At 57.4% G+C, this 23,391-nt stretch overlaps 1 protein-coding gene across 3 annotated transcripts; it reads left to right on the top strand.

Annotated features, from left to right (window-relative positions):
* Positions 1–3,248: 3,248 nt before the first annotated feature.
* Positions 3,249–16,836, top strand: AMOTL2 (angiomotin like 2). 3 transcript variants are annotated; one of them, XM_028099217.2, is made up of 9 exons: positions 3,249–3,976; positions 6,776–7,082; positions 8,174–8,318; positions 8,711–8,803; positions 12,871–13,166; positions 13,957–14,264; positions 14,998–15,215; positions 15,788–15,967; positions 16,778–16,836. In XM_028099217.2, the coding sequence occupies exons 1-9, from the start codon at positions 3,249–3,251 to the stop codon at positions 16,834–16,836; spliced, it is 2,334 nt and encodes a 777-aa protein (XP_027955018.1). The 3 variants fall into 3 exon arrangements, with proteins under 3 accessions (XP_027955018.1, XP_087877287.1, XP_087877296.1); XM_088021161.1 differs by having other exon boundaries at positions 15,791–15,967; XM_088021170.1 differs by having other exon boundaries at positions 13,963–14,264; positions 15,791–15,967.
* The last annotated feature ends 6,555 nt before the right edge of the window (positions 16,837–23,391 follow it).

A 23,391-nucleotide genomic window follows, 5' to 3' on the forward strand; every position in this document is an offset into this window, starting at 1 on the left:
CCCAGATTCACACTTCCTGTGGAGATAGGCCCTAAAGGAGCTGGCGAAGGTGTTGGTAAACAATAACAGGGCAATTCAAAGGTTGCCGCTGGCGGTGAAAGCAGTGCGGGGGTTAGGGAGCGGCTGGAGCTGGAAGCAGTCTTCTCTCCGCCGGGGCTGGGGTCCAAGTCAGGCAGGCAGGTACGGACATCTTTGCAGTCTTCCTCCCCTTGCGTACACACACACACACACACACACACACAACTGTCCATCGTCGGGGGTCGTTCCGCGGACAGGGATGAAGGAGTGGAAGGCGGGGACGGGTTTGGGGGACGGTAATGGCCGAGCGGATTAATTCGTCCCCAGCAGCCCCGGAGGCAAAGCGCGGCGGTGGGGTGGGGGAGGCGGGAGAGGCGCAGGGCGTCCTGGAGGGCCCTGGGCCGCCCGGGAACGGAGCTCAGGGGCCGGGCGCCGGGTCCGCAGCGCCGCCTCCCGGGAGGAAGGCGGGGGCCGGGGGGAGGGAGCGGGAGGAGGCGGAGGGCGGCGGAGGGCGGAGGAGGGCGGCGCGCTGAGAGGTTATTTGTGGTTCGCTTTGATCCCGAGGGGGAACCTGAAACTCTCACATTCCTGGCATAGCAGCCGCCTCCGGCGCGGGCCGACCCTGGGGCTGCGCGCTGGGGCCCGAGCGGCCAGAGCGTCGGCGCCACCGCCGAGTGCACACCTCCGCCGCCGAGCTGAGCCGGGCCGGGCCGGGCCGGGCCGGGCCGTCGGGTCTGACTACGCCGAGCACCCTCAGGCCGCAGCGGTAAGGAAGGCGGCTTGGGCCCTTCGGGGAGCGCGCGGACGCGGAGAGGGGCGTCCAGCCCGAACCAGAGCCCCCACGCAGCCCACCTTTTTCCGGGAGCGGGAGCCCGACGCACCAAGCGTCCTCAGCGTGAAGTGCGCCCTTTCGAGGAAGCCGCAAAGGCGGCCCGGGGCCGTTCCTCGCTGCGGGCGCCCGGCTGTGCGCCTGGGTCGGGGGCTCTCGCTGGCGCGCCGGTCGCCTGGGGCTGGGGGAGCCGGCAGCCTTTGGGGAGAAGGGGGCCCTATGTTTTGGGTCGTGGGCTGGGGAGAGGGGCGCGGAACAGGGCAGGAGGCGCCGCTTCGCGTTCAAGTTGCAGGGCCCTGGGGTTGAACTGGTTAGGTGGGGGTTACAGGTGTCTTTGCCCCCAACTAGTCCAAGAACTCCTCTTTGTCTTCCTTGGAAAATCCTCTCTGGAGCCACGGAATGGCTCTCACTTAGAAAGAATGCAGCCGGCCGTCCAGCCCGGTGACGTCAGCGTTGGAGCATTTGGAAAACAAAGAGGGCTCGGGAGGCCGGGAGGGAGGAGGACCCGCGACGCTTAAAGAACTCCGTGGGCTACCGGCTACCCTCGCCTGCTCGCTTTGGGCGCACCGGCGGCCTCCGGGTGTTCGTGGGCGGCTTGGAGTCCGGGTAGAGCGGGATCCCTGGCTGGGATGCAATCTGACTTAGAGACCCTCGTTTGGGTTCCTTAGGCGAGCGTGAGCCCCGGCAAGAGCCGGAGTTGCGTGCTTACTTAGGAAGGGTGGGGGGGATGGTTGCAGTGAGCCGGGTGCGCTGGTGCAGCAAAGGTGCATGGCTGGCGTCGTGGTCCCAGATTTTAGTAACGGCTGTGCATCTGAGGGGTCTGACGGGGGCAGACTCGGCTGAGAGGTCCCGGAGGTGTTCCCCGCTCCCAGGCACATTGCTGCGGGGAGGAGACCAGGAATCTGTCCAGAAAACTCTGCATTCCCTACACCTCCCTACCCCCGCCCGGTCGTTCTCAGCGGGAGTCAGCCCAGACTGATTACTTTAGGAAATGCCCCGCGGATGAAACTCTAGGGCGAATTGATTCCAGTTTGTTTTGCCTCTGGTAACTCTGGAGTCTTGCATCTCCATACCTACTGTGTGTAAGGAGAGGGGTCGGCATGATTGGGTGCCAAGAAGGATGGGGACAGAGATGCCTTCCAGACTCATCTCCCTCTCCTCATTTCTGGGCAGCCAGGAAGGAAGCCGGGGGGGGGGGGGGGGGGGGGGAGCAGCCTTCCAGGACTTGAGCCACTGAGAGCCCAAGTTCAGAATGGAATACCTTCCTCAGGAGATAACTCCCTGCACATTAGGCTTCCAGCCCCCAGCCTCAGGTCCCTGCAACCAAGAGCCTCTTTCTTGCTCCCTTACTCCTCCAGTTGGCTCAGATGGGTGTTACTGATGTCAAGATGCTGAGTGCCCCACTCCCATGTGGCAGAGGACCATGGGGGTCTTTTCCAAGTAGCAGGTGTGTGTGTGTGTGTGTGTGGGAGGGACAGTCATCAAATCAAAGACATGGTGCCATACTTTGTTTTTCCTGGAGCACCCATGCAATTGCTGTCAACACAAAGACTATGTGACTGACCCATAAACCTTGATGGGTGGCCTCTTTGTGCTTAATTTCACAAAACCATGGTCCTGTGGTAGCCTCTCTGCTCTCATCCCTTATTCACCAAACCAGATGCATTTTTTCCTTCTTCCTGTTCACCTTGCAGAGTCACTGCCAAGGTCATCCCATGACAAGGGAGGGTTCAGCATGGTAAAGGGGGTGGACGGTGGTGAGTTAACTGTGTCAAGGCTAAGGCTCAGGCATGCTACATTCTAAAGGGAGTTAAGGGCTGTTTGCCCAGGGCTTCTCCTAGGCTGGACTCATTCTTTATCACCTGCCAATAAACTGGGGCCCTGTCTACCCCTGGACTGGCCTGCTCAGTGGTTATAGCTGAGCTACCCCTGCCCTGGAGTCTCTCGTCAGCCTTTTCAGTGGGAAGCTGGCTGCAGGAGGCTGTGGTTCCTGGATGATTGATTACCTTCGAGGTTACCGGTGTCTTTCTTTAGGCCTAGTAAGTCTCCGTGAATATGACTGTAATGGCAGTCCTCTGCCAAGGATTTACAGTGCACCAGGAGCTCGGCAGCCATTGCCTTACTGAATTTTCAACTCCATGAGGCAAGCATTAGTCTTTACATTTTTCTGATGGAGAAACTGAGTCTCAAAGGTTAGGTAACTTGCCTTAATCAGTAGGTGGCAGCGTTGGCAACTGAGCCTTGTGTGACCCTCCACTCTTTCACACTATGCTTGGGACCATGCTGTCATGGAAAGTACCCCGTGCCCTCTTTCCCACGTGCTCCCCCTCATTGCTCTTCTTTCTCTCTTCCCAGGTGCCCCCGGCCATTGTCCAGGCGGGTGTGTGCCAGCCAAGGAAGCATGAGGACGCTGGAAGACTCCTCCGGGACAGTCCTGCACCGCCTCATCCAGGAGCAGCTACGCTATGGCAACCTGACTGAGACACGCACGCTGCTGGCCATCCAACAGCAGGCCCTGCGGGGTGGGGCTGGGGGCACAGGGAGCCCCCAAGCCTCCGTGGAGATCTTGGCACCCGAGGACACTCAGGTGCTGCAGCAAGCCACAAGGCAGGAACCCCAGGGCCAGGAGCACCAGGGCGGTGAGACCCACCTGGCAGAGAACACCCTCTACCGGCTGTGCCCACAGCCCAGCAAGGGTGAAGAGCTGCCCACCTATGAAGAGGCAAAAGCCCACTCACAGTACTATGCGGCCCAGCAGGTGGGGCCCCGGCCACATGTGGGGGACCGGGATCCCCGAGGGGCCCCAGGAGGCCATCGGAGTCAGGATGAGGCCCTGCGGGAGCTGCGCCATGGGCATGTGCGCTCCCTGAGTGAACGGCTTCTGCAGCTGTCCCTGGAGAGGAACGGTGCCCGGGCCCCCAGCCACATGAGCTCCTCCCACAGCTTCCCGCAGCTGGCCCGCAATCAACAGGGCCCCGCATCCAGGGGCCCCCCCGCCGAGGGCCCAGAGCCCCGTGGACCTCCGCCTCAGTACCCACACGTTATGCTAGCTCATGAGACCGCCACCGCTGTCACCGACCCACGCTACCGCACCCGCGGGAGCCCACACTTCCAGCATGCCGAAGTCAGGTAACTGCCCACCCTGGTCTTTCAAGCTCTTGACTTTCTTCCAGCAGTTTCTGCCCCCCCCCCGGGGTGGAGAGCCTCGAGACAACACCTTGTGCCATGGCTGGCAAGCGCCAGAGGAAGGCCGTTGGCTATCCCTCTCCTTCCCAAGGAGGAGGGGCTGATGCCTGGAGGAGAGCAGGACTTAGCCCAGGTCACAGGAGAACTTAGTGGTGTCTTTTGCTTTCATTTGGAGATGGATGCCATTGTGTAATTAGCTGTAGCAGTCAAGTAACTAGGGCTCTTGGGGGGTACCAGTTACAGCAGAGGGTTAAAGGTTAGGTTTTTGAAACAACGTGCTAAAGACAAGGGTTGGGAATCATTGCCAAACTGTTTCCAAGCTAAGTGGGGAGAAGGTGGGACCTCCTCCTCTGGAGATTGTTAAGACCAAGTGGACAGTCGGCTTTCTGGGGTTAGTGGCAGGCACGGCTAACTGGAGGCAGGAAGGACCAGATGGCCTCCTTAGAGACCTCTCCCTGTCCTACACCAGGGCAGGAGCCGCCCTCTTGCTACTTTGCGTTTCCTTTCCTGTGCTCCAGGTGGCTGGAGCCCTTAGGGAAGAGGACTTGAGGTCCAGGCGAGCCCCTTTCTGGGGAGCTTGGAAAAGGTGCTGGGGAATGTAGAGTTTGATTCTGAGTGTGAAGGGAAGCCTTTAGGGGATACAATTTGGCTTACCTCTTTAAAAAGGTCCTTTGGGCTGCAGGTAGAGAGAGTGGATTCTGAGGGGCAAGAATGGAAGCAGGAGATCAGGAGGAGGCAGAAAGCCCGGAGGGTTTGCAGAAATACTGGTTCCTGGAAATGCGGCTCTGCCCCAGGCTTCTCCCTTGGCCTGGCCCCTCCTGAGAAGCGGACACACACTGCTCAATTCACACACCCCATCTCCCCGCGTGCTGGTCCCGGAAACCCCATCAGAGGGGCCTGAGGATTTGCAGCCTCCTTTCCTCTGGAAGGCTCAAGGTCGAAGTCTGGTTCTCTTCATGCTTGCTGAGTCTTCATTTAGTCACCCGCTTTCCCACCGTTCGGCCTTTTCCTGGGATAGATGCCTTTCCTTGCTCTCGAGAAACAAGTGACGCCATGGTGTTGGTATGGGGGAACCAGAGGAGGGAGCCTTGTGGGTTTTCTCCAACGTCCACCTCTCCTGCTCCCCTCCCCCACCTTAGCTCCTTTCTCAGAGCTTGGTCAGGGAGAGTTTCGGAAGCTGAGTCGCGGGTTTCTTCTTTTGGAGCAGCCTTATTGAACCCTGTCAGGAAAAGATAATATCGTGGAAAGGAAGTAGACCACAGGAGAACAAAAAAGGGAGGGTGGGGAGGGGCAGAACAGGGGAAGGGAGAGCAAATGTGAAGGGAAAGGAAAGCTCTATTCTTTCTCAGAGCTAAGTCATCCCCAAAGAATGCCAGTTGTGTCTGCCTGGCCCAGTGCAGGGGGTTGAGAAAGTTGGTGAAGCAACCCCGGGAATGCCACATTTAGCAGTGCAGGAGAGTGCGCATTCCAGTGGGGACCCTCTGCTCAGCTCTCGCTGGAAGCTCCACCTTAGGCGGTGAGAGAAATAGAGATCACAAAAGGATTGTTCATTGGGAACCTGGGGGAGGGACTTTTCTTATAGCCTAGGGTCCTCAGGGGAGCAGGGGAGAGGAGGCTATGGGGGGAGGGAGGGCATGAGTGCTGAGGTGATGGACCCGCGAGTGGAATTCAATTCTCATGGAGCATCTGGGACTTGGAAAATTCCTGGTGGGACGGAGGCAGTCTGTTCTTCTGCACTTGGGAGCCCCAAGGCCCCTGAAAGGCTCTGTGACCAACCTCCACCCCCATGCCTCTTGCTCTTTGCTCTTTCCCTTAATGGGGCTCTGAGGGTGACATTACAGCATTGCTAGAGGCCAGTGGAACATTGACCCTAAACTCGGGCTGTTGCGGTGGTTCAGCGGGGGCCCCTGTGCCTAAGAAGATCCAGTGTGCGGGTCCCATTTGCTCTTTAAACAGACAGTATGCTGCAGTCACCACTGGGAGAGGTAGAGAATGGGCCACCATGGTGGGAGCACGTGCTGTAGGCCCAGCATCCTGCCAGGCTTTGTGTAGGCCTGGCCAGCCCCTTGAGGCTGGAAATGCTGACCCTCATGATGTAGCAGAGGCATGCCAGCACCCCGGGGATTTGAATGCCGATTTTGTCAGACTTTGGAGCTCAGGCTCTTCCCCCGCCCTCCCCCCCAACATCTATCTCACCCCTCTGCCCTTAGCCACAGTATTTAAAAAATGTTTCTGTGACGGGTGAGGGGACCCAAAATAGGAGGGAGAAAAACGTGGGTGTGCTGCACTGGCAGGTGCTAGTGTGAGAGGCTTAGAACAGCCACCAAGTGGCCCAGGGGCCTGGGTGGCTGTGTGCTCAGTCATGATTGATGTGGCCTCCAGACCCAAAAAGAACCTTCTGTGGATTAGAAAGGTCAAGTGCGCATTGCTTAAGATGCCTTATTTAAGTACTGGTTGCTCATAAGGTCCAGGACTACTCAGGCTGATCCCCAGGGCCTTGGCCACAGTGCTACGAGGTGTGAAACAAGCATCCTGATGTTAACCCCCGCTAGCCCCGCTCCCTTGGCCCTTGAGGGTCTTGGGTAGACGTCGTGTGAAAAAGGCCTTCCCCACTGGTCACTGCCTGGTGTTGTGTGGAGACTGCCCAGTGTGCCAGGAGGGCTGGGCCCAGGCAGGGCTGCTCAGGGCTGGGAGCCATGGGGGTCTGGGCAGCCTCTGAACACCGTCTCTCCTGTTCGCCAGGATCCTGCAGGCCCAGGTGCCCCCTGTGTTCCTCCAGCAGCAACAGCAGTACCAGTACTTACAGCCGCCCCAGGAGCAGCCCCTGCCGCCGCACCCAGCTGCTCTCAGCCACGGCCCCCTAGGCTCCCTCAGTGCACCTGAGGGGGAGGGGCCAGTGAGCACCCCGGCCGCCGCCACCACCTCGGGCAGTGCCCACCTGGCCCAGGTGGAGACTGTGCTGAGGGAGAATGCCAGGCTGCAGAGGGACAACGAGAGGCTACAGAGGGAGCTGGAGAGTTCAGCAGAGAAGGCCGGCCGCATGGAGAAGGTAGGCCCCGCTGGGGCCCCAGAGGGGCGGGGTGGGGGAAGAGCTGCTGCCCACCCCCTCGTCCTTCCCATGCCCTCCCTCACTGACTCTGGACAGCTGGGGAGCAGCCTCGAGGCCAGCAGAGCAGGCCTGGGGTGTGAGCAGTTGCTAGCTGGTGGTGATTAGAAAGAGCCCATTCACCAGCTCCCTGCACACACCCCCTCCTGCGGACACCTCCCACAGAGAGCCCTTTGTGTCCCCCACACAACAGCCAGTCTGTTCTAGGCCAGCCCTGGCCCAAGCGAAAGCCCCTCCTCTTGGAAAAAATGGGCTACTTATTGGAATCCCAGGCCAGCTCGGAGCACGTGCGGAACCTGCCAGCCGCCAAGTGGGAGGGGCAGCTGGGGCCAGGCTGGCCTTCTGCAGTGGACGGTGATGGCCAGAGGAGGAAATACTCCAGCCAGAGGCAGCTCAGGCTGGGGGCTGGTGCCCCTGTTCTTTCGTGAAGGTTTACCAGCTGTGTGCATTCAGCTTTGACAGGTGGCCTCCGGCCTCCTGTTGCTGTCCCGTGGTGTCCCAGATAGCGCGCGCGCACACACACACACGCACACACACCTGTTGCTGTCCCGTGGTGTCCCAGATAGCGCGCGCGCGCGCACACACAAACACACACACACACACACACACACACACACACACCCAGATCATGGCTGGAGTCTTTTTGTGCCCACTCCTGGATGACAGGCTCAGATTCTCAGTAGAACCTGGACAAAAGCAAAAAGGATGTCGGGCACAGGAAGGCTGTCCTGAGTCACTCTGAGGCAGCCACTTCCAGAGTACTTGGCCCTGGTTCACTCAGCATCGGGACCTTGGCACAACTGAGGGGACCCTTGCTTGCTGGTTCTAGTACCTGATTCGTATCTGGAGGCCACAAGCTTCTGACCATCCCACTATAGCCACCTGGATTGTTTTGCTGTTGCCTTTGATCCTCTCCTCTCGCACCCTTTCTGCTGGAGAGAGCAGAGCAGCCCGGGCCTGTGGATGGGACGCTGATGCCACACACACTCTGGGCTCTCTCCCCTTCCTTCAGCTCTCCTGTCTGCCTCTTGCAGCTGGAAAGTGAAATCCAGAGGCTCTCTGAGGCCCATGAGAGCCTGACAAGAGCCTCTTCTAAGCGGGAGGCCCTGGAGAAGACCATGCGGAACAAAATGGACAGTGAAATGAGGAGGCTGCAGGACTTCAACAGGGATCTTAGAGGTGAGAGAGGGCAGCCAGGGTGAGGGGGTGGCGAGCATCTGTGGAGGCCTTGATTCCTCTGGTCTAGGGAGGAATTCAGAATCTCTGCCCTCTGCAAAAATAAGTGTAAGTTGGCTCAGAGGGGGCCAGTTGGAAACTCCTTGGGAGCCACCTTGACAGGGGGACGCTTGTGTCTGTCCTATGCCTTGGAGCCTCCTGTGGAACCCTCACCGGTGTGGCCCAGAGTCTCCCTCCTCATTAGGCCCTGAGCACACCCAGGGCTTCCCTATCAACCCATCCCTGGTTTGGAGGGTGCAGCCCCATAGACGGGACCCCAGGGGACACCCGGGCAGGCAGCTTCACCTGATACTCGAACATCTTTCCTTAAAACATTTTTCCTTCGTTTGAAACAGAGAGATTGGAATCTGCCAACCGCCGTCTGGCAACCAAGACCCAGGAGGCCCAGGCAGGAAGTCAGGACATGGTGGCCAAGCTGCTTGCTCAGAGTGAGTAGGGCTCCCGCTCAGACGCCCGGACAGATAAGTGGGTGGTGAGACCGTGGCAGTGACAGTGGACACAGGAGGATTGGCCCTCCCTGCTGTCAAAGCGATGCTTCGAGCACAGGATTACTGAATGCCTGCTGTGCATGCAGCCCTGAAGTGTCCTGCCTGGGAGGGGTGGCTTCCAAAGAATAAGATCTGGTTCTGCATTTATTGGAGAGATGAGTGGGTACCAGAGGGGACCGCTGGGGCGCAGTGATTTGCTGGGCTGCGGTGCCATGTCAGTAGAGCATCCTTCAGAACTCAAGGTGCACTGGGCAGTGGGGGAGGCCCGATAGCCCTGGAGGCAAGTGGGAGCAGAGAGAAGGAATGCTGAGTTCCCCAGGGCATTCCAGGCAGCGGGAAGGTTAGGGGGGCCCAGTTAGAATGTGAGAAGCTGGGGAGCATGATGCAACTGGGCCATAACAAGCTGGCCAAGTGGGGGTCTCCACAGACAAACCGAAAGCGGGTTTCTGGAGCTTAACCAGCAGGTGCAGTCTGAAGAAGGGGTTTAGGAAGCTTCTCTAACAGGGGTGGTGGAAGGCTTCTGGAAGACAGTGGATGAGTTCCTTATTGACTAGTCTGTTCAATCAGTCATTTGTTCATTAGCAGCACCATGCTAAGCCCCTGTCAGGAATTGGGCAGAGGGTGGGTGCAGGCGCTGGAAGGTACCAGGGCAGGGAGGTTGAGTGAGAGGGGTTGAGCTTGAGAAAGAAGCGGGGTCTTCTCACCACAGATTCAAGGGAACAGAGGTGTCCCTGGCCTTGGAGACTAGTGACTGGGAAGTCCCCACTGGCCTGAGAGAGAGGCTCTGTGGGGATGGCAGGGGCGGTGATGGCCAGAGGAGGAAATACTCCAGCCAGGGGCAGCTCAGGCTGGGGGCTGGTGCGGTGGGATGGCTCAGGTTGAGGTGCATGGAGTGGGACTAAAGGAAACCCTGAGCTCAGCAGCAGGAGGAAGGCAGGAAGAAGCTCTAGCAGTCAGAAGAGGCAGAGAGGCAGTAAGTTCCTACTGTGCTGTAGTGGTGTTTGGGCCTTTGCAGAGAAATGGAATGGGGGTGGCTGGTGTCCTGGTGAGGGTGGCTTTGAGGAAGCCTAGTATGTGTGAGGGGCCTGGATAGTATGGGGCGTCCAGAAGTCGGGGAGCAGCTTGAGGACTGAGCTCTGGCTGGCAGCACCTCTTCCTTCCTCAAGGAGGGCTCAGAGCCCAGAGCCCTGGACAGAGCTGCCCAGGACAGCAAATGGGGGGGCACGACACTGAAGGGATTGGGGGGGGTGGGGGTTGAGCAGGAGGTAGGCTGGGCCGGGAAGAGCCAAGCAAGGTGGCAATGACTTAGGGTCCCTGGGAGAGAGGTGAAGGACAGGGATGGGGCAGCCCTCAGTGTAGCCCTTGGGAGTCTGGGGGGATGGGTTCCTGGCAAGAGGCAGAATGGGGGTGTCCTGTAGGAGAGGGTGGGCTTTGGGGGTGCGACGCTGCCACAGAAAGGAAGTCGCTAGGCAGGTGTCTGGGAGCCGGCAGCGGAGGGGCGAAGGTGGGTGGGGGGAGGCCGGACTGGAGGCGTTTCCGCTCCCCAGGGAGCGAGAAGCGCCAGGCTGTTCTTGGCTCCTAACTGGAGCCATTAATCTGGACGCCACGGGTGACCTGGATGCCTGGCATTCCTGGGCCATGGGGCTGTTCCGCTCCGGCCTGCCCCCCGCCGCTTCCTCCCACATGGCCCAGAGCGACTGGGACAAAGGGGCAGGGCTGGCGGGCCAGAGTGGGTGGCTTTCTCCAAGGCGGAAGGCGTATCCCCCTTCTTCCTGCACGGCTCAACCTTCCTGCCTGCCCTTGGCCCCCTCCCCGGCCCAGGAGCTCTCCCAGCAGATAAGACAAGCCCGTGGTTTCATCCCAGTAGCTGGGGATGGCCGAGGCTGAGGCCTCCCAGCCCCTGCCAGGGCCTTAGAGATTGTGCAAGGCAGCAGGAAGCTGCAGGAAACATAAGGCTGGGTCCGCCCCCCCACCACCACCCCTCGCCAAGGGCTGAGGAAAGCCAAGCAGCTCTTCCTTGTTCCTTAATACCCATGGAGAAGACACAAAGCTCCCAGGGAAAAAGTCTCGGGTTGACCTCACTTTTTCTGGGGTCAGTCAACAGTAGTAGGAAAGTGTGGTCATTGTCCCCAGTGCCTGCTTTTGGTACAGACCCCCAGCTTTGGCTGCTCTGGTCTGGCCCTGCCCTCCCCTCCCTGGGGATATGGACTTGAGTCCAAAGGCCTAGCTCTCTCAGCTCTCTCCCGTTGGGCATTTCCTTCTGGCCGGAGCCTCAGGCTCTGGGACTAGAAGATGGGGCAGTCATGGTAAGACTGGGATGCGAGGCTGCTGCCTGTTAAATTCTGTTAAGCTGTGGGCTCTTGGAGCACATATGGGAAGGGGTCATTGCTCCTAGGCCCAAATCCGCAATCTACTCTCTCTGACCGTCCCTCCACCACACCCCTTAGACGCTAATTCAGCCCCTTTTGGATGCCTCAATTTCAGTATTATTGAGCTTCCTCATCTTTTCCCTCCACACCAAAGAGTAAAGCCAGCCTGGGCCTGGCCTTGAAAAAATCCAGATGGAGCCGGAGCTGACCTGGGTTGCCTGTGTCCTTCTCCTGCCCCGGGGCCCTGAGTAAATGAATCCTCCCTTCGCCTACCCAGGTCCCAAGCCTTCACTCTTCTATTCCAGAACCTGTCCCATGTGATAGGTACTCAGCTACCTGTGGTCCAAAGATTAAAATTAAATAAAATGAAAAATTCGGTTCTTTCCTCACACTAGCTATATTGCAAGTGCTCAGTAGCCACAAGGCTCTCATGGCCCTCGGGCACAGGTTGGCACAGTACAAAACAATTTTATTACAGCAGAAAATTCCACTGTACTATGAGAGCGCTGCTTCAGTGACAGTGCCTTTGAGTTCCTCGGGCAGGCCCTAGAGCCCACCCCCTTCTACCCTCCGGTAAGGCGGGCCCCCCGCCCCCGACACCCTCTGTTGGGGGCCGGGCTGGATTCCCAAAGGGCAGGTGCATGGGAGGTGGATTTACACCTAGAGCATCAGCCGGAGGACTGCATGGTCTGGCTTGGGTCTTGCTTGGCCCCACAGTGTGATGTGGGACCCCGAGCAGAGTTCTCCTGGCAAGCACAAAAGGTGATTTTAAACGTTGGGATAGCTAGGATCTTAGACACAAATCTTTGGACTGTAGTCATTTTCATTATGCTGCAAAGTTTGCATTTCTTTATGAGCCCGGTTGCCTACATCTCAGTGGTTCCCCCAGACCAAGAAAGGAAATGTAGCAGTATTCTGGGGGCCCCTGGGTCTACAGAATGAGTCCTGAAGCCCACTTTGAGAGGCCTCTGGGTATGGGGGCCTCCCACCACAGCCAGAAGCAGCCTGGTCCTTTGGAGGCCAGGCTGACTTGGGTCCGCACTTTAGCAGCACCAGTTACCTGTGTTTCTTCCCCACTATGTTGGAGGTCACATACCCTACCTCGAGGGGCTTCAGGGGAATGAGATGTGTACGTGCCTGGCTCGTGGTGCAGCCAATGGAGCTTCTTCTCTTCCCTGTTCCTTCATTCTCTCACTGGCACGATGGTCCTGTCGCAGTCCACCTGCGCCTTCTCATCTGTCATGGGTTCCTATCACAGTTCCTATCAGGCCAGACTCTAGTGTCATCATGAGCCTCAAGGAACATTATGAATGTGTTTTGGAAATGGTGACACCTGGCACAAGTAGACAGTGTTTGGGGCTGTCCATGTCCCAGCAGAGAGGCAGTGTGGCCCAGTTACTACTGCAAGGGCCCGGGGCCAGTGCTGCCATTTATTTGTGACGTAACCTGTCCCTCCCGCATGTCCTGGCGGTGGTGATGACAGTGCCTACCTCCTAGGGTTGTGGAGAGGATAAGAGGCAGGCATGCTTGTCCAGCCCTCGGTGCAGAGCCCAGCATGCGCTAGGCGCTTGGTGGGACTGCCGTGGGGTTGCTGTCTCTGACCGAGCACCGCCCTCCCCCACCCCCCGCCCGCCGCAGGCTACGAGCAACAGCAGGAGCAGGAGAAGCTGGAGCGGGAGACGGCCCTGCTGCGCGGTGCCATCGAGGACCAGCGGAGGCGAGCCGAGCTGCTGGAGCAGGCTCTGAGCAATGCGCAGGGCCGGGCTGCTCGAGCCGAGGGGGAGCTGCGCAAGAAGCAGGCCTATGTGGAGAAGGTGGAGCGGCTGCAGCAGGCCCTGGGGCAGCTGCAGGCGGCCTGTGAGAAGCGGGAGCTGCTGGAGCTCCGTCTGCGGACACGCCTAGAGCAGGAACTCAAGGCCCTGCGTGCACAGCAGGTGAGCTCGGAGATGCGGGGAGCTGGCAGGGGGAGTGCGGCATCTGAGGAGGCCAGTTCCAAAGTCCTGGGGGGTCCCTACTGAGATCCAGGTGGAGGCGCCCTTGGAAAGCCGGGTTGATCCGTGTTCCAGCCTTGCCCCCAGACCCCCGCAGCCACCAGCCTTAGAAGAGGCTTTGCCTCTTGGCCAGGTGCCAGCCTTGGGGACTCAAGACCTGGGCTTCGGTCCTCAGCAGCAGCAGGGCTTAGCATCCTTGGTCTCGAGAGAGGGTAGCCCAGGAGCCTTGATGCAGAGGACTAGCCAGCTCTTAGGTGTCTCCCCAACATGGTGAGGGCAGATGGTAACCCAGATCCTGAGTCCCCATCCTCCCTTTGGGCTGTGTTAGTAACTCTGGTGTTTACACGCCAGATAGAGTTCTGTCACCCTTCCCCACTTTACCGTGCCCACGGAGGTAAAGTGACCACAAGCCCTGGACTGCCCACATGGGTCCTGGTCTACACCAGTTGTCACAGTGTAATTATTAAAGAGTACCCCTTTCCCAATGTGGAGGATACTTTCTTGGGTCCCCTATGCAGAGGCAGGCCTGATCTTTCCTGCGCCCTTGTCCACGGGGGTGTGGGGAACCAAGGCACCTGCTTCATCTTTGGTAGCCGCGGGGCGCAGGGGCAGGTCTGCCGGGAAGGGCAGAGGACGCCCCTGTGCATCAGTGAGAGCCCTCATGCAAGGGTGAGGACCCGTGGCTACCGCACCCCAACCTCTGCCCTTGATCACAGTGCTCCCTTCTCCACAGAGACAGGCAGGCCCGCCTACCGGTGCCAGTGGCGGTGGTGGATCCCCGGAGCTCAGTGCCCTGCGGCTGTCAGAGCAACTGCGGGAGAAGGAGGAGCAGATCCTGGCGCTAGAGGCGGATATGACCAAGTGGGAGCAGAAGTATTTGGAGGAGCGTGCCATGAGGCAGTTTGCCATGGACGCAGCCGCCACGGCCGCGGCCCAGCGCGACACCACCCTCATCCGCCACTCCCCCCAGCCTTCGCCCAGCAGCAGCTTCAACGAGGGCCTGCTCACTGGCGGCCACAGGCATCAGGAGATGGAAAGCAGGTTGGGCATTGGCATTGCCTCCCTGAGGTGGGGGTGGGGGGTGCACTGCCCAGTCCCTGCCATGCCCTTAATCCCTGATAAACGCCCCTCTGGCCACGAGACTCAGCAGTCCCTCACGCTTCTGGGTCGATCCCGCATGTCTGGCACACCAGGCATCACGCACGTGTTCTTTCCCAGAGATACCAACCGACTCCTTGGTCTGCCCAGGGGACCTTGGCTGTGGAGGTGTCAGATGCCATCCAAGGCTCTGGCTTCTACCTGCTCCCCCACCCCCACCCCCAGTCAGTCAGAGAGTAAGACTTTCCAGCTGAGTTCACACCATGTGCCCACCCCAGAAGGAAGGTGGACTAGGTCCCTGGCTTCGGATAGCTAGTATTTTCTCTCCAAAAACAACCTCAGAGGCCCCACAAGATTTCTGTTTGACCTATGTCCAACTCAAAAGCACAAGCACATCAGCTGAGCCCATTGGATGGGCAGCAGCTCTGGGGTATTGCCCCACCGGGCAAGGGTCGTGCCATTGCTGTCATCCGATGAATCCAACCTACCCCTTGACCTGCCTTTGCTGCCATAAGAAGGGCCCAGTGCCTCACGCACTGGTAGTTTTCAGGGCTTCGGATTTCAGAACTCTGATGACATTTCTGAAGGCTCCCTCCAGCTTTTCATGAGGTGGGGAGGGTAAGAGGCCACTGAATTTGCGGGTCTGACCATGTGAGCATGGCCTCTCTCCCCTCAGGTTGAAGGTGCTCCATGCCCAGATCCTAGAGAAGGATGCGGTGATCAAGGTCCTTCAGCAGCGCTCCAGGAAAGAGCCGGGCAAGGCCACGCAGGGCTCCCTGAGGCCCGCCAAGTCTGTGCCGTCTGTCTTCGTGGCTGCTGCGGCAGGGACCCAAGGCTGGCAAGGTCTTTCCTCTAGTGAGCGACAAGTGGATGCCCCTGCCCGGCTGGCTACAGGTGAGAGGAGGCGGGTGGGAGGCAGAAGTAGAGGGCTCGGTTGCTGTCAGGCCTTTGCTCCCAGAACTGAGGCTCAGAGGTGTTGGGGCTTCCTGACCCCTTGTCCGAGGGAGCCAGCTTCCGCGCTGGCTGCGGTGACCCTCCAGCCCACAGCTATCCTGCTGGTGTGAGGGGGCATGCTCTACTCCCCATCTCCGTAAATTCCAGCACCCTGGATCCCAGCCACTTGCCATCTCAGCAAAAATAGAGCTTCCTGGGCAGATGTACCTTGCAGGCAAGCTCCTCTGCTCCTCCATCTGAGCAGATGCCACAGAAATTTCAAGAGTCCCCACTGGTTCTAAGATTCAACGCGCTAAGAAGGGTTCTGCCACTTAAGAGGTTTGGAAACCAGTCCAACCTGATAGTTACTCCTATTTGGAAACAGGAGTACTGAATCTTAATCAGAGTTCGTGCAAATCAAGAGCAACCCGTACCACCTCGCACCCCCAGTTGGTACAGTTAATTTGAGGTGTTCTTCATGGGGCTACCACTGCCTTCATGAGGCAGTCACTGTCGGCCTCCTGCCTTTCCAGCAGACCGGGCCCCCGAGGAGGAGCCAGTGGTCACAGCTCCCCTCCCTGCTCATGCCAAACACGGGAGCAGAGACGGGAGCACCCAGACCGACAGTCCCCCGGACAGCGCGGCAGCTTGCCTGGGACTGGATCCCGACAGCCTCCTGGGGTACAGTGGGGGCCAGAGGACAGCCTCGCTGGGTAAGTGCCCCTCCCCGGGACTTCTGTGCTGCACAGGGCTGCGGGTGCGCCGGGGTGTGAGCTGGAGCACCAGGCTCTTTGTTCCCAGACCCCGTGGCTTACTGCACTCCACGGGGAGCCGTGTACAGTGCCGGTGAGCAGGCTGCGCGGGACACCTCTGTGTGGACGTGAGGGCTGGTTGGATGCATGGATGGGAGGAACTGAAAGGCCTGATCACAGACAGATCCCGAGTTCAGAGGGAGCGCGCCGGCGTGGGAGGTGCTTCTTCTCCTCTTTCATAGCCTGCCTTATTTCATTGCCAATCTAAGCATCTAAGATCATGCAGCTTGGCGAGTGACCTGATGGCAATCTCCAGTTAGAAGAGTTTGTTTAAAAAAGAGTCCAAGACAGAGAAATTTGAGAAGATGGCCTTTTAAATGTTTTCTTCCCTTTCACATTAGCCCTCGGGTGTGGGCCTGCGCCTCACTGTCCCAGAAAACCACAGGCTCGGGAAGAATGCTGCAGCCTCCCTCAGTCCCTCAGGGCTCCCCCTCCGTCCGAGCCTCCAGCCAGTTGAAAGTTACAAATAAATGTGTCTTCCACATTGGACGTTGACGATCTGGGTGGAGAGCTGGGGGGCGCAGAGCTTGGTGCTCGGTTGGCCAAGCCGGGGGGCTGGGGGGAGGGGGCAGGGGAGGGAACCCAGGCACCTGGGCAGCTGAGGAAGGCCACGTTGGTAAAGGGAGATCCTATCTTAAAAATGTGCCAGGATTTAAAAGGGCAATCTTGTAACGCTCGCTGGCGTTTGCCTGTGCTCTTGTCTCTCTCCAGACTCTGTTGCTACATCCAGAGTCCAGGACTTGTCAGACATGGTGGAGATACTGATCTGAAGGAGGTAGTGCTCGGGGACTCCGAACCATACCCTGTCTCCTCTGCCGTCTGCTACTCTCGGCCATTCCAGCGGCCTCTCCATCTGCTGCTGCCCCGCTTTCCCCACCCAGGCATTCACTCCCATTGACCATCTGGTGCCCCGGGGCTTACGGATGCTGCAGGGGTGAGGGGGAGCCATGAGAACGCCTGCATGCAGAAGACCCCGCTTCTCAGCCCCACATCCCTCCTGAGCCCATGCGGAATGAGGATCCCCAGGCTTACTGTTGGGGTAGCAACTGGAAACCCAGAAGGGAGCTCTGCCTTCTCGGGACCCCCAGTTGGCACTCAGGCAGGGAGGGAGGGCATATATTGGTTTGGGAGAGTGATTTCCCAAGATGGCTGCCTACGGACACCAGGTGGGCTGGTTCGGTACAGAGCCGGCCGTGCTGTTCCCCTGTGGCTAAGTGTGGTCCCAGCCCACCTCATCTGCTCCTCAGCTCCTCGCTGCGTCCTTGAGATCGCTGAGACTTGCATCTTCAGGGGACTATTGAGGGTGTTAGTCCTGCAGAAGCCACAGCCTCGCCCCCTCCCTTGAAGTGGGCAGGGGCCATTTATCAAGTGGACTGGGATAAGCTGTGCAGTTTGTACATAGCCCACTTTCTTACGGAACAGAAGACGGAAGCATGCCGCTTCAAATCTGTGCCCTCTCTGTTCCCCTGTCCTTGCCACCACGGTTCCTGTAACTGCTGACTAGCCTCCCAGCTCTCTGCCCTTCTCAAGTTCTTGGCCCACGGATTTTGATACTGGTTGATCCACGTGACATTGGCTGTCTTTTCCTCTACCTTGAGCCTTGTTTTAAAATGCCCACGGGACCCCTATCACCAGCCTCTTGACATGGCTTCACAGCTCCTGTCCCTGGGACATTCTGTCGGTTTGGTTATGAACCCTGAGCCAGATGAAATGAGCCGCCACACACAGACATCTGCCATGGGGGGCTTCCCAGCACCAATTCTCTTGAAGGAAACTGGATAAGTTGCCTTGTTCTCGTCAGAGTCTTTGTTCCCACCTGGAGGGATTGGGAGAGGGAGCTTTCCCAGCTGGTGAAAGACTGGTCAATGAGCTACAGGATGTGACTCAAATCGTCTCTCAATGGAGCCCCCATCACAAAATGGCGCCCGTGAGGCTGGCTCCTCAAGCTACCGGTGAGCAGCACCCTGAAAGGGGGCCAGTGCTTTGGAATCAGACCTGCCAGCAGCAGTGGCTTCAAGTTCTGGCCCTAGAGAGTCCCCCAGCTCAGCCCCAGGACCGATGGGTGGGTTTTAGTAGTTTGTCTTGACTGTTTTTAGTTCTCCTTGAATCCTCGTTTTCTCCTTTACTGTTTTTGAGTTCAGTATGTGTTCTTTTATTCCCATGATTCCTCAAGTTTCCTTTTTAAACATTTGCATTTGCTGGACAATTGCATATTTTTTTAAATCCCTCTACCCTTCTTTAAAGCTGAAAAATACATTTGGTTCATGTGCATTGTTTACAAAGCAAGAAGAAAAAAAAAGGCAAAAAAATATCGTGAAAGAAAAAAAACAACTTAATATATTTTGGATTAATATTTGGTATTTCTTTTAAAGTATTTTTTGTGCTGTGAACGTTTTCTGCCAAAGACCATGATGTGTGTCTGTATGTTTAAGTTATCATAAATATTTAAAATGTAAACATGGCTGTTTTGTTATGCCACCCTGTACCAGGACTGCTGCTGCATTCCACTGGGTATAACAGTATTTTAATAAAAAAAAATAATAATTAAAATCGGTGTCTTTGCCCAAGTGAGAGACTACACTGGGACAGAAAGGGGGAAAGGAAAGGGTAGAGGAGTTGGCGTGTCACCCACGTATATCGTCCCTGAGCACTCTTGCCTCTGAACCCCCTCACTCCGCCACCTCACGCTCCCGAGTGCCTTGGTCCTTAAAAATTGGCCAGACCATACCCATGAGTGGCAGCTCAGGGTCACTACTGTTTCTTGAACATAATGTTTTTCTGTCTGGGAGGGTCTGACAGATGGGCAGCCTCCCATGCGTAGCTTTGTCCTAGCTGGTTTTGTTTGACCACATGCTGTGGTTAACTCCACGGTAGGATTGGGTGTCCAAAGGCGGCTTTATCCTTCCCCCCGCAGCCCCGCCCAGCAGAAGGAGTCCCAGAGCCGTGCAAAAGCGTGGGCACCATGCTTGCCCTCTGCCTGGACACGAGCAGAGGGCGTTCGTGTGTGTGGCACATTCTAGGGCCCTGCCTCGTGACCTTGCTGTGGTATCACCACTCTTGCCCTGTGCCCAAGAAAACATGTCACTCTGATCCATAAAAGAGAAAACCATTCTCAGTCTCAGATGTTACAGTAGAAACAAAGTATCTGTCTCCATGGGCCAGTCAGGACAATCCCAGGTCCCCGGTCAGGATGTGGGCTAGCAGTCAGGCTGACCACGAGGCAGCAGGCAGCCCTACAGGTTGTGGGCACTTGAGGGGAACAGTTAGCCCCCATGGCTGTGGGCAAAGTATTTTCAGGGCAAGTGTAGGGACTCGGCAGCAATGTTGATGAGCAACCCAATAGGATCCTAAAGAACATGTCTTCCTGAGCCAGCCTACCTGCCCACATGAAAGGGAATCCAACAAGTGGAAGAATTGGGAATATTCAAGGACTTTTCCCAGCAACTTTGCATCCCTGACTTGATGGGCCCCAGCAGATAGGGAGCTCTCCACGTAGGATCCCCACCCAACACAATGCCAATGTAACAATCCCCACCCAGTGGCCACACCCAACAGCCTAGCCCTCTCCAGCCTGCCTCCCACCGCCCAGGCAGCATCAATGCCTGTCTCCCTGTTAATCAGGCCCTGACTTAGGGTTTGCTGGGTGGACGGTTTGCTCTCTCAGGATGCACGCCACGGAGCTCCTGTTCCCACAGATCTTTCCTCAACCACATCAGTCCACAGCTGCATTTGCTAAGATATGGTGTCCCAACAAGATGGCGGGGCCCGTAAAGAATGCCCTTGGCAAAGACCTTCCTGTTCACCTCCACCTGCCCCCAAAAGAGCTCTGGAAGGGCAGCCCACACCTGGTTACAATAAGCCCTGACAAGACTGCCATCCCATCCCCAGGACCTTTGGCCAGGGACTCTCAAAGCATCTGTGCCTTGTGTAGGAGCTAGACTGGTAAGAGTCATTTTAGTATTTCCTTGGCACAGACCAAGAGGGACCAAGAAACCATCCCGTATGCCCAGCACAGTGCATGCATGTGTATTTGTTTATGTGCCCGGGCACGTGTGTGCCTGAGCCTGTTTACAGAGAAAGATGTGAAGGACACCAGTATCTCCTGGCTGGCGCCCTTGTAGGGCAGTGGGGCCCTCTAGCCACAGGGCCACCAGTGCGTCTGAGGAGCCATTTCTTCTCAGAAAAGGGGTTGAGTAGCCATCTCAGTCAATTAGAAATTCAGCCTAACAAAGTTCTGGAACTGGCGGGACTGTAGGCTGTGGTGGGGCTGGGCAGGCCTCTGGGGACAGGAGTGTTTGCCCGTGTGCCCAGGCATCTGTGATAAGGGAGCCCGGGTCCCACGGGTGGCTCTGCTGGGCCCTTTGGAGGCCAAGTTCCTCTGCGAGGGACAGCCCTGCCCTGCCTGCCCTACCCTCACCCAGCGTCTCTGCTAACAGGGCTGGGGGTGTGGCTCAGAGGGGCCCCACACTACCTGCCCTAGAGGGCTGGAAGGCCACCTGTCCCAGCCATCTCTCTCTCTCACCTCCCAGTTAATCGTTAACTCTTCCCCTGGCCCGGGCATGTGTCAGGCTCAGAGGGCTTGGCAAAATGTGCCAATCTAGGGGCAGTAAATTGGGGCCCAGCCACCCAGAAATGGCGGGAGCCACTTCACTGCTCCCAGGGACCTCAGCTGGACAGGAAACTTGTTTGCAGTGCCACCGTCTTCTTTCCTACTCAGTGGGGACGCAGCCAGGACCCGGGGGTCCCTGACAGCCCTTGCTGTGTGGCTGACGCCTCAAGAGGCAGCCCAGAAACCTGGCACCAAGCAGTGCCTTCCTGCACCCACCCTGCCCGGATCCAACGGAAGAGAAAAGCACCACGGCAACCAGGCTCTCTGCATCCCTTTGGTGGTTTTTTGTTTTTGTTTGCTTGTTTGTTTTTGAGATATAAATCATAAAACCCACCCTTCCAAAGTCTACAATTCAGTAGTATTTTATATCACAGCATTCATTTTAAACCAGCAGTCAAACATGGGTCGTCAGTGAATGCCCCACCAGTGGGCCCGATGGACAGAATTAGAAGTGCTATTTGATCTGGCACATTCACACTCGTCGCCTCTGATTTCTCAGGATGACACTTTGACCTTTCTATAGCCAACAGTCTCCTTCCACCTGGCCCAGCTCAGCAGCTCCAGCTCACCCCTTACCCTGGGCCGCAGAGAGGACACGGGCTCCCCTGCACCAGAGCCTTCCACCATCGTCCCACCCCACCCCCAACCCCCAGCTGCAAGAGCAGAGGTCCTGGCCAGAGATTTGGGAAGGAGACCTGTGAGTCCTGTGAGCCCTGACCCCACTAGCAGGATGGGTTCAGTTTTATAAGTTCAGTTTTATAAGCCTGAAGCTTATATAATTTGGGGAACTTTTTAAGAAAAAGAATGCAGAATGGGCAAATACAAAATTCGGCCTAAGGTCTTGGAAGGGGCCTTTTCAAGCAAGCATCTGGAGGCATAAGCTCCATTAACCTCACAGTACATCTGCATCCAGGCATGGGCATCGTGTCCCAAAGGAAAGATTCTCTGGGAGGTACCACCCATGACTCCGGCTCAACCTCGTCCCTCCCTGATGAGGCTTGGGGCTGAGGATCAATGAAGCTCCAGTTTTTCCCCACCCAGGACAGATAGAGTGGTGCTTCCAGGTACCCACCTTAACCTAACCCTCTCCCCAAGGGACAGCGGTGCCCACACAAGGGGACCTGGAGTCCAGCAGGGAGATATCACCACGGAGCCTGAACAATAGGGCTGACTAGCTTGCCAAGGACCAGAGCCGTGGCTGGCCCATGTCTGCGCCCTGTTCTCACCTGCCAAGCAATCTCCAGCCCCTAGCCAGAGTTTGGCAGAGGGGGAGACCTCTGCCAGTTAGCTCCTTAGGCGCCTGGGGAGCCATGCCACTCCGTGGTGGCCCTGACATTCTCTACACATTCTTTACTCCTTCTCTACACATTCTTTACTCCGAGGACCTGTCAGCTTTCGATTCTGACCTGCCACATGTCACAGAATGTCCTCAGATAAATGCCTCTTGCAAATCCAAAGGCTCCTACCTGGAGCCACATTCCAGATGATTGGGCAACAATGTGGACACCTCCCTGCACAGGTTTGCCTCTTCTTGCATGAATTTGGCTGCTTGTCCAGCTCCGGGAGGCCCTGCCCAGTCTCTGCTCTGCAGCCTTTACTTGCTTAACACAGTGCGCTGTGGAAATCATCACAGCATGTTGCGTCAGTGGCAAGAATGCCAAAATCTCAACCGGAGAGTGACTAACAGCACAAGCCACAGCTACGGTTTGCCCTGAAAACTACAGCAACCTTCTTTAATTTCAAAGAAGAAAAACAGCCCTCCTTCCCAGAGGCTTTTCTGTAAGGTTTGGGTTCTCTGCCTCAGCAAGAGTGACTTCTCTTTACCCCATCCTATTACTCTGTAAGTGGGTGCCATCGCTTCACTGACTCCCTCCCTCCCTCTCTCCTTCACTCATTGCCGGCACAGATGGCTGCTGAGCGCCCACCGTGTTCCCAGCACTGTGGCAGGCACTGAGGGCGCAGCGATGAATAAAGCAGCCTATGTGTCCAAACATCTTTATGTTCCTACCATCTGTTTTATCTTTATACCTCGTGCTGAGGCCGGCACAGGGGTGCTCCTAAGTGTTGGCTAGAAGAGCGGTCTTGACAAGAAGTGGCCCGCGTCTACGTTTCTGGCACCGGATGCCATCACCTTCCTGTGCACACCCGGCCACACGGACGCCAGGAAAATGGCCCCGATTGCCCCGTCGTCTCTCTGACCGCCAGGCCTTTGCAAGTGATATCCCTTTTCTCTGGAAAGCCCTCCTCATCTCTCGTCTCCGTCTCTTGGCCTGTTTAATTTAAAAACTCATCCATCAAAATCCAGCTCGAGCATCACGTCCTCCTGGCCGCTTCCCCTGTCAAATTCCCTGATGTTCCCCGGGGCCATGAGAGGGACGTACAGGGGAGACCTGCAGACTGAGCAGACATTAGTCCGTGGCTCTGCTGGCTTAACAGGGAGCAGCTGAGAAGATATAACCGGTCTTTTTGATTAGACCCCGTGTCGGGGTCACAAGTGGCCCTGAACTCTGCCCGGACGGGAGCCCCTTAGTATGTCTTGGCTAGAGGGCCCACTCCTCTCCTTGTCAGCAAACCCCCCCCTCCCCATTCATTGGAGGTAGGGGAGGATGAAAGGGACTCTGTGGGTGGAGTCTTGGGGTCAGAGAAGGAGAAGCGGAGCCTGAGGGCTGGGGCCAAGGTGGAAAGGAGGGGCTGGGCAGGCAGCTGTGGGTGTGTG

Source organism: Eumetopias jubatus, unplaced genomic scaffold, assembly GCF_037043125.1.
Source record: "Eumetopias jubatus isolate StellerSeaLion01/CBP00866 unplaced genomic scaffold, mEumJub1_p1.0 scaffold_1, whole genome shotgun sequence".
Lineage (NCBI taxonomy): Eukaryota > Metazoa > Chordata > Mammalia > Carnivora > Otariidae > Eumetopias > Eumetopias jubatus.

Bases quoted from the DNA above. Each gene is read 5' to 3' on its own strand.
- AMOTL2 (XM_028099217.2), top strand. From the start codon at position 3,249: ATGAGGACGCTGGAAGACTCCTCCGGGACAGTCCTGCACCGCCTCATC. The intron at 7,083-8,173 runs GTAGGCCCCGCT...TGCCTCTTGCAG, and splicing joins AGGCCGGCCGCATGGAGAAG to CTGGAAAGTGAAATCCAGAG. The intron at 15,968-16,777 runs GTAAGTGCCCCT...GTCTCTCTCCAG, and splicing joins CCAGAGGACAGCCTCGCTGG to ACTCTGTTGCTACATCCAGA.